Source organism: Talpa europaea (genome assembly GCF_964194135.1).
Source record: "Talpa europaea genome assembly, chromosome: 16".
Taxonomy (NCBI): Eukaryota; Metazoa; Chordata; class Mammalia; order Eulipotyphla; family Talpidae; genus Talpa; species Talpa europaea.
This window is the reverse complement of record NC_140084.1, coordinates 40,896,043-40,906,463: the sequence shown is the minus strand read 5'-3', so window position 1 is coordinate 40,906,463 and position 10,421 is coordinate 40,896,043. Positions and strand designations below refer to the sequence as shown.

At 56.6% G+C, this 10,421-nt stretch overlaps 1 protein-coding gene across 1 annotated transcript; it reads right to left on the bottom strand.

The window, feature by feature from the left end:
- KCNK6 (potassium two pore domain channel subfamily K member 6) lies at nt 1-7,577 on the bottom strand (the record flags this gene model as incomplete). The annotated part of the gene is made up of 3 exons (XM_084257361.1): nt 1-221; nt 369-764; nt 7,274-7,577. The coding sequence occupies 3 exons, from the start codon at nt 7,575-7,577 to the stop codon at nt 1-3; spliced, it is 921 nt and encodes a 306-aa protein (XP_084113487.1).
- Nucleotides 7,578-10,421: the final 2,844 nt, after the last annotated feature.

Below are 10,421 nucleotides of genomic sequence, written 5' to 3'. Positions count from 1 at the left end.
CTACCTGGGGATGGAGGCGTAGTCGGTGTGGGAGCTGGCCGTGAGTTGCTGGTGCGGCTCTGGCTGGGGGCCCAGAATGTCTGCCCGATCCTCGTCCTCGCCGGAGCTGGCAGGGCACGGGTGGGGCAGCAGGATGAGCTCGGTGAGGCCGTGAAGGTCGGACATATGGCGGAAAGTCTGCAGCACCAGCACCATGGCGACCAGGCCCAGGAAGAGGTAGACTGCGGAGAGGACAGAGGGGTGCGGGCTCAGGCCCTGGGTCTACTGGGCCCCCCAGCTCGGGGCTATCGGGTGCCCTTCACGTCCCCGTTGGGAGGGGACCAGGTTCCCCTCGGGCCCTCCACTGCCCAGCCAGCCACTGCACTCACCTGTGACCAGCACCTTGTAGAGGGCCCGGTAGGCCTGGCCGGGGGCCTCCCCTGGCACATAGTCCCCTAGGCCGATGGTGGACAGGGAGATGAAGCAGAAGTAGAAGGCGTCCAGGTAGCTCCAGGCCTCCTCAAGGTAGGCAAAGATGGCAGCCGGCACCACGAAGCAGACGGTCCCAATGACCACCAACAGGACCACCAGGTGCCAGCGGGCCGCCCGCCGGGGGTCCCAGCCCCAGCGCTTGCTCAGCCAGGACAGGGGCGCGTGGGTCAGCAGCAGCGACAGGCGCTGGGCCGAGGCGGTCAGCAGCAGCATGGTGACGGGCACGCCCAGGAGCGCGAAGGCGATGGAAAAGGCCTTGCCGGAGTCCGTCAGCGGCGTCGTGTACCCATAGCCTGCGGGAGGAAGGGGGACATCTGCACCCCTGCTCCAGGGTCTGCAGTCACCCTAAGCTTAGAGGTCATTTCTCCCTCAAACCTGCCCACCCGCATTCTCTTCTCAGGCGATGGCGCCTCCACCCTCCGCCCCCTCCTCCAAGGGCCTCCGCATCATCCTTGACCCCCTCCTCACACCCACGTCCATCTGCCAGCGAACCCTGTTGTCTCCGCCTTCAAACAGGTCCCCACCCCCACCCACCCACTTCACCCGCCCCACCCTCCGCACCCCAACAGCCTCACCCTGGTCCTGTCTACCCTGGCAGCCTCCTCCCTGGGCTCCCTTCTGCCCCCACCCTCGTCTCCAGCCTGTTCATTAGACTCAGCCCATGGGACACCTGAGTCAGGCCTGCCCCGCACCTGCTCAACCCTGCCGGGACTCCATCACCCTCAGAGAAAAAGACAGAGTCTTCAGCGTGACCGACAAGGTAGCATGTTCCCACCCCAGGGCCTTTGCACTGGCTGTTCTTTCCCCATAGGATGCTTGCCCCACAGGTGCCACACAGCTCCCATCTCCCCCCATCAGGTCTCCCCTCAAATGTCACCTTCTCAGTGAGGGCTTCCCTGGCCACCTTATTTTAAATGGTTGTACCCTCTTACTCAACTGTTTTTGTTTTTATTGCATTTAACATTTTCTAGCACATACTCTGGTTGACTTATTTGCTTGCTGTATGTCTCACCACCAGAATACCAGTTCTTCATGGGCAGAGTGGGCACACTAATGAATGAGGGGTACAGGCTCTAGCTGGGCATAAAGCCTCAGTTTTCTCTACTCTAAAATGGGAGTGCCAAGCCCCACTGGGTTCCCAGAAGACTGAGGGAACACACTAGAGTCAATGTGGGTGTGAGTTCCGCAAGCAGAAATATGATAAAGGGGAATTCAAGCGTTGGTGAGACTGGCTCACTCTGGCAATGTGTCACTTAATTTTTTTTTTTTAATCTCCCAGATGAATCAACCAAAGTCTCAGAGATATGACCGGGGTAGGAAAGGGCCTGGCTTATGTTAACAGTAAAAATGTCTTGCCCAAGAGATTGCAGATATGGCCCTGGAATCAGTCATAAAGTGTGGCGGCATCACACACACGACGGGCACTCACCTGTGTCTGCCTGCTATACAAAAGGATCGCCTGATTTGAAAGCAGAGACTTGAAAAGATACTTGTATACCCATGTCCACCGCACCATTACTCACAATAGCCAACAAGCAATCTAAGGGACCCCCGATGGATGAGTAGAATGTGGTGTATAGAGAGATGTGTGTGTGTGTGTGTGAAGTAATATACATGCAATGGAATATTATGCAGCCTTGCAAAGGACATTATAACATGTGTTAACATCTATAGATAGATGTGTGTAAAGTAATATACATGCAATGGAATATTACGTAGCCTTGAAAAGGACATTATGACATGTTAACATCTATAGATAGGTGTGTGTAAAGTAATATACATGCAATGGAATATTACGCAGCCTTGAAAAGGACATTATGCCATGCATTAACATGAATGAACCTCATGGATATTATGCTAAGTTAAATTAGCAAGTCACAAAAATTTAAACACCCATAATTTCACTTACATGATAGTAGTCAATATGGGGACAGAAAGTGGAATAGTGATTGCCAGGGGCTGAGGAGAGGAGGATGGGGAGTTGTTTATAGAGGACAGAGTTTCAGATGGGGACGATGAAGAGAGTTCTGGAAATGAGTGGTGGTAGTGGCTGCACAAGACCAGGAACGCACTTAATGCCAGTAAGTGTATATTTAAAGATGGTTAAGAGAGTTCATCTTATGTTATACTTAATTTACCACAGTAAAAGAAAATTGGGGGGGAAGGGTCCTTTAGTTTTTGTTAGACCTGTGATCACCTGGAATAAAGACATTCCCTCCTCCTGATAGCTAGGTGTGACTCATGACTAATTTCTGGTCAATAAGCAGCAAATGACTTTCAGGAAGTGTTCTTAAAGAGAGGGGCTGCTGGGCCTCCCTAGTGGCACAAGGGGTTAAGACGCAACCTATAAAGCTCTCTGCAGCCTCTGCAGCACGAGTTCGATCCTCAGCCGGCCAGGGAGCAACCCACATGGCGCAGCAGACCTCTACTGTCTCGCTCGCTGCTCCTCTCAGCAGTGTATTTCAGTCAGTCTGCCTGTTCTGCTCCCCACTCTGTCTCTGGTGAATCTTCTCACTCCCCGGCATCTCTGGCCTGTACCCCAGCTCTTGTATGCATAAATAAATAAATCTTCAAAAAAGGTGGGGGGCTGCTGATCTCCATTTTTTCCTCCTTCCTCCTGCTGGCTGGAACACAGACGCAAAGGCTGGAGCTGAGCAGCCACCTTGGACCATGAGGTAACCTTGGGAATGGAAAGTGTACACAGGGCATTATGACGGTCTCTGACCATGAAGCGCCATTCCAGTCTTGGACTGACTACCTTGAATATGAACATGAAAGAAATTTCCAACTTATATAAGCAATTAAGGTTTATCACTTTTGAGAGGTTTCTCACTCTCATTCATACCAGGATTTGATGGAGAAACTCCAGCAGCCTGGTTGCAATGCCAGGTTTCCAAAGCACATGAAATCCTTATAAACAGAAAAAGCATAGTTAGACTAGAATGGGAGCTTCAAGCCTCAACTTACTACCTCAAAGAACCAACTGTCTCAAAATACTCTGCTGTTGATTCACTGCATGACCGCGACCAAGTGACTCTCTGAGCCTGTCCCTTCAGAGACCTGCAAAATGGGCTCAGAAACAGCCCCTTTCTCGAGTGCCACACCAATAACCCCACCAGTTGGGACAGAGTGGAGCACCAAGCAAGGGCATGGGAGGAGCCACCGTGACGGAGATGCCCACTTCCTCTCTAATTCCAAGTTCCGGCCTCAGTTGCAGCAAGGCACTTCACACCAACAAAGCCTTCCTCTTTGACCAAACTTGAGTCAGGCTCCTCTGAGCCTTATTCTCAACTAGACCTAGTTCTAGCAGGAATCCTGTCAGTTTAGGGAGATGCCCCCTGCTTTTGATATCTTTCCAAACTCCTCACCCCCACCCTTGATTGCTAAGTCCTTGCATCTCAGTCCTTGGCGTGTCTCCTACCTTGACCTCCTCATTGGGCTCTTGGCTCTAACTATCCACTTTGCTCTATCCAGAGTGGAGCTCAGGGCTCTCCCCTCTGTCATAACCTGCCATTTTTAATAAATGTCTGAATAATTTTCCTTCATCAATACACACGCATCGCCCTCTCCATGCAAGCCAAAGAGGCGTGTGGGTTAAGAGCATGGGACTCTGGGCCTCCCTGGTGATGCAAAGGTTTAAGACACAATCTATGAAGCTGTCCACAGCCTCTGCAGCACAAGATCAATCCCCAGCCAGGGAGCAACCCACATGGTGTAGCAGATCACTCCTATCTCGCCTGCTGCTCCCCTCAGCAGTGTATTTCAGTCGACCCGCCTGTTCTGCTCCCCACTCTGTCTCTGGTGAATCCTCTCATGCCCCCACACCTCTGGTTTGTACCCCAGTTCTTGTATGCATAAATAAATAAATCTTAAAAACAAACAAAACAAAAAAAAGAGCATGGGACTCTGAGGCCTGATGGCCTTATTTCAAATCTCTAGCACAAGGAGAAAGGCAAGGGACAAGGGATTGTGGGAGAGGGAAACATTCTGTGAGCAGCAATGTAATATGCCAACCTAATGCATCTAACCTTTCAGATTTAGTTTAACATAAAAAAGGCCTTCCTCGTGACGTAGGGCTTAAGTCTCAACGCTACCACCAATTAGGCCTGAGTTCGATCCCCAGCCAGGGAGCTACCCACATGGCGCAGCAGACCTCTCCTGTCTCACCCGCTGTTCCCCTCAGCAGTGTATTTCTGTAAAATCTGCCTTATCTGTTTTCCATTCTGTCTCTGGTTAAATCCTTTCACGCCCCCCTCACACACCTCTGGCCCAGGCCCCAGTTCTGCTATGCAAAAATATACAAACAAAATCCTTAAAAAAAAGAAAAAGGAAAGGTAAAAAAGAAAACAACAGCTCTCCACCCCATTCCCCTTCTAGCTGTGTGGCCTTGGACAAGTTGTCCAACCTCTCTGGGCACCTTTTCTGAGATTGTCAAAACAGCGCTGCTAATGGCTCCTGCCTTGCACGGCTGTTGTGCTCAATCTGAGGTGAGCCCGGTGTGCTCAGCCCTCCGCGAGGCACAGTGTTACTGTGAACTGGGTGTGTTATTATCCCATTTTATAGATGAAGGCGGACGCTGAGGCCTAGAGATGAGCAGCAGTGCGGCAGGGATCTGGACCTAGGCCGTGTCTGCTTGGGGCCTGGCTTTCTTACCTGTCCCTCCTGGGACACTTCTCAGAAGCCAGGACCTGCGAGGAGGCAGAGGGAGACACTGGCATGGCCCAGGGAAGCCCAGAAGCAGGCTGGGGAGCCCAGCACGGCAAGGAAGGGCCAGCGCGGGAAGGTGGTGGAATCCAGCAGCCTGTGAGAAGCCTCCAGCTGCTGCTTGAGGCCTGTGTTTGCCCATCCACAGGGGGAGGCACCAAAGGTGCTGCCAAGGCAGCCTACTGCTGGCAGGAAGGGAGAGCTAGGAGTTTAGGGGAGCCTGCCCAGCTCCCCTCCCCCAGCAATGAGACAGCTGGGGGGCTGCAGAGACTGTCTCCAGGCAGAGGGGCTGGGCGGGGTGGGGTGGGGGTATTGGTCCCACCTGAGCAGAGGTCCAGAGAAGGGGACCTGGGAGTCAGAATCTTAACTCAGGGGCCAGTGTCTTGGCTTGAAAGGGATCCTGGGTCCAGAGGAGGGAGGGGACAGGCCCCAGTGGGGGTGTTTTCTGGGAGGGGTGTCCCCTCCCAGAAATTAGAAGGAAAGTCCTTAATTGAGGGCTCCCCAGTATGAGAGATGTTAAGATGATGTGGGGTATGTGGAGATAGGCCCTGGGTCCTGAGTCAGGGTCCCTGCCAGGGAATTTGGGGCCCAGAAAGGAGTGGTCTTGCTCAGGCAGAGGGGGCTGCTGAGCCCAAAGAGGCCTGAGGAGCAGACAGGGCTCAGGGGGCTAAAGGAGGGGGCGGTGCCCTGGGTCATCACTGAGAAGGTCTAGGTGGAAAGCAAGGGTGCTCTTGAGTGGCTGCTGAGGAGGGTGCTGGGGTGCAGAGGTCCGGAAACCCTGAGGGAGGGGAGGATTTCAGGTCCAGAGCAGGCTGGGGCAGTGCAGAGCGGGGGTCCCAGCTAAGGGTCTGGTAGAGACTGGAGGGGTTCGCAGTGCCCAGGAGATTCTCTTTCTTGGGAATACCAGGGTGTGCAGGGGCTCTCTGGGCAGCAGGAGCACCACAGAGCTGAGTGGGGTGGCTTCCTGTGGGGGGGTGGGGAGACCCTGCTCTCCGAGAGCGCGCAGAGGGCACCCAAGTCCCCGCCAGGCAGTGGGGTGACTCAGAATTTCACCCTCCTGAGGGTGTCGGTGTCAGAGTCTCAGCCAGGGTTTCTCAGGATCAAAGCGGCCCTAAGGGGGGTTCCCTGGTTGAAAAGCCCCAGGGATTCTTATGGAGGTGAGGGTTTGGGGAGTGGAGGGGGCAGTCCCAGTAGGGGACTTCTGGTTGGAAAGTCGGGGGAGGGAGCCTCCGGGGAGGGTGCGCTTCCTCCTTCCATGGCAGAAGTCCTCATACACACTCACAGTCGGGGGCTGCTGAATTGGGAAGCCCAGGTCAGGTCCAGGGGGAATAGGGGTGTCCCTATTAGGAGGAAAGCCCTGAATTGAGGGTTCCCCAGTATGAGAGATGTTAAGATGGTGTGGGGTATGTGGAGATGGGCCCTGGGTCCTGAGTCAGGGTCCCTGCCTGGGAGTTTGGGGCCCAGAAAGGAGTGGTCTTGGTCTGGAGAAGGGCAGTCACCCCCCCCCCGGGGGCTGACTTCTCAGGTGGGGGCTAAGCCCTCCTGCGGGCGCGCCTTCTGTACTGTCAGTGTGGGCTCAGCGATGTGCCCGGAGGGGACCTGGAGATGCAGGGGTCGCGCTCATGTCACCCAGGGTCAGGAGGAGGTTGGGGCACAAGTGTCCCAGAAGGACATACCTGGAGTCAGGAGGCACTGTGGGAAGGGATGGCCGCCGCAGCCCAGCGAGGACAGGTGCTTGCCTGACCGGGGCTCAAGCCCAGAGGATCCAGGTCCTCCTAGCTGGAGGCCTGAGGATGGTCCTAGGCCCAGCGGAGGCTGGAAGGACCTGGGTCTCCAAGAGGGTTAAGGCAGAGATATGGGTCCCGGATGCTCAGAGGGCAGCCTGGGTCTGGGCCAGAGCTGGGGTACCACCTCCTGGGAGGAGAGGCTGGGGTGGAGACTTCAGAGGGTGGCAGACACCACGCGTAAGGGATCCAGTCGTCCCTGGGGGATGTGGAGGGCACCCCAGGCCTGTAAGGGAGGGGGAGCGATGCCCTGAGTTAGGGGTATCTCGGGAGGGCTCGCGGACGCCCAGGCGGCGGGGACGGCGCTCACGTACCCACGGTGGTGACCAGCGTGCTGGCGAAGAAGAGGGCCGAGGCAAAGTCCCAGGTCGGGTCCGAAGAGTTGCTGAGCGCGGCGCGCCCCAGCCGTCCGGCCGCCAGCATCTGCTCCACGAAGTGGTCCAGGGCCGCGGGGGGCACGCACGGGCTGCTCTGCAGCAGCTGCTCCCGCAGTTTCTCCAGCTCGGCTCGAAGTCGAGCTTCTTGGGGCGCCTCCAGCCGCGCCACCAGCAGCGCGCCCAGCACCAGGTACGCGGCGTACCCGGCCAGGGCGCCCGCCAGGAGCGCGCCCCGCCGCATGGCGCCCGCCGCCACCCGCTCCCCGACAGCCCCCGGCCGCCCGGTGACGTGGCCCCCGCCTCTCGACGGCCCGGAGCCGAGTTTCAGTTCCGGGAGCGCTCGAGCCGCGGCCGCGAGCGCCCCGAAGAGAAAGAGGAGGGGCGGAGGTGAAGAGCGCCCCGCCTCCGGGAAACTGAGGCACGCCCAGACGCCAGGTGCTAGCTCCGCGAGGGTGGAGCCCCGCGTTCCGGACCCTGGAGGCCAACCGGATGCAGAGTGGGGTCTCCTTCCCAGGAGGCGCGACTCCCCCTGTTAGAACCCGAATTTCCCCAGGCGCGCCGAGGAGGCCTCGCTTCCCAGCCCCTAGGGGCCCCGGCAGACGGCTGCGAAGACTGTGCGCCCCGCCAGGACGCGAGGCTGTGGGGCGACGTGAAATCCAGTCCCTGCTCCGGTGGCCAAGTCGTGTGCCCTAGAGTGGGCTTGCGCCACCCCGGGGAGACTGCTGTCTAGTTCACCCGGGACCCCCGACGGAGCCGCTGTCCCTGTGCCCGCAGGGACGGAGTGGGGGTCCTTAGTGATCCACCACACCTTTGCTCAGCACCCACTTCGTGCCTGGCCCTTCGCTGGGAAATGCAGGGGTATATAGCAGTGACCTGGACAGTCCTGGGCCCTGCTCTGGAAGCGGGGGGCTTCAACAGGGTGGCAATCCAGAGAGTCAGGGGCTGTGGGGGCAGGCGCAGGCCGAGCGAGCAGGATGGGCATGGAGAAAGCCTAAGGACGACGGAAACCAAAGGGAGAAGCTGATGCAGTTTAGGGCGTCTCAGAGCTTCCGGTGGAAGGGGCTATCTGGACGGAGACATCATGGGAGTGAGGGGGGCCCCTTTTCTGGCAGAACCACAGATATACGCCTCTGCTTAAGAGGGACTTTTCCTTCCCTGTCCCCACCACGTCCACCTCCAGTTATAACTTGGCACCCTCCCTGACCACATCTGACAAGCAGCGAAGTGGGGTTTGGGGCCCAGCTCTGAGCACCCAGCTGGTTCTGTTTATAAAACTGCCTCAGTTCTTGGATGAGTGCCCCACTGGGGGGCTGACAACCCACAGGAAGAGCCACTTGATAATAGAAACAGTAACAGTGGCCGTCAGCGAGCAAAGGCTTCCAGGAGCGGAGCCCCTGTGGTTAGAGCTCTGCTGGGTCCTCCACGCCTCCTGTATCATTCCTTAAACAGATAAGCCAACTGAGGCTTAAAAATAGTCACACAACTAATCAGGGGTAAACATGAAGCCACTAGGAAAGCAAAAATATTTGCTTTATTAATCACACACACCCACACACACACACACACCCCTCACACTCTCAGAGATGAATTTACAAGAGAGAGGGAGGGCTACGATGAGAAATGGTGGTGGGACCCAAGAGACAAACACTAAGCCAGAGGTGCAGAGGAGGAATAGGGGCACCTCATTCACAGAAAAGGGCTTGCAACTGAGTCAAAACTCTTAACTCAGAGACGAGAACAGTCCTCAAGTGCCCAGAAAAAAAAAAAAAACAATATATCAGAGGAAAGGGGAAGTCACAATAACAAGGTCACTTGCTGACATCCTTCCTGAGTGCTGTCACTGCCCAGAATTCACTCTACCATTATCTTTGGCTGCGGTAAGTGGCAGAAACTGAGGGACAGAAAGGGGTGGTTGGGCCTCCCTGGTGGCGCAGGGGTTAAGACGCGACCTATGAAGCAGTCTGCGGCCATTTCAGCGCGTGTTCGATTCCTGGCCGGCCAGGGAGAAACCCACATGGCAGGACAGACCTCTCCTGTCTTGCCCGCTGCTCCCCTCAGCAGTGTACTTCGGTTCGTCTGCCTGTTCTGTTCCCCACTCTGTCTCTGGTGAATCCTCTCACCCACACATATCTGGCCTGTACCCCAATTCTTGTATAAATCTTTAAAAAAAAAAGGGGTGGTCGAGGGGGGGAGAAAGAGGAGACTGCAGGACAGAGAGGAGGCTAAGGAAGCTTAATTTCCAGGGCTCCTGGCTTGTAGGCGTGCTTGTGAGTGCAAGGGGGTTGTGAGTGTTTTGGACCGACAGGAGAAATCAGGTGACATAACAAGAGCACTTTTAAAACTTTCTGCAAAATCATCTAAAGATATCGTCCAACCTCCCTGGTGGCGCAAGGGGTTGAGCACAGCACTGTGAAGCTAGCCCTAACTTCTGCAGCACGAGTTCTATCCCCACAGACCTGGGAGTTCGATCCCCGGCCAGGGAGCTACCCACATGGCGCAGCAGACCTCTCCTGTCTCCCTGCTGCTCCCCTCAGCAGTGTATTTCAGTGGATCTGCCTGTTCTGTTCCCCACTCCGTCTCTGGTGAATCCTCTCACCCCCTGCATCTCTAGCCTGTATCCCAGCTCTTGTATGCATAAATAAATATTAAAAAAAATTAACGTCTGCAAGAACTGTGTGAACATTAGAATCCGCATAACTGCAGCCCGTCCGAAGAGCCTCTCCCTAGCTCCCCAGCGCCCTCACCACCAAAACTGCGCCCGCGTCTGCAGAGAACTACATTTCCCATCGGCCTCCGCGCTCCAAACCTACATTTCCCATCATGCACGACACCGCTGACTCCGTGGCTAGCCCCGGGCTCCGCCCTCCCCCTCCTCCGCCCCTCCCCCCGGCCCCCGCCCCGTCCCGACTCCCTCGGTGCGTCACGGACCCCCGGTCCCGCCTCTTACCCGCCGCCAACTCGTCCTCTGCCCCGCGAGCGGGCGTGGCTTCCGCGCCACCGCGACCCCATTGGCCGCCGCCTCGCCGGCGGGGCGCGCCTACGGGAGCCGGGCGGGCACATTTCGAACCGCGGCCGGGGCGGCGGC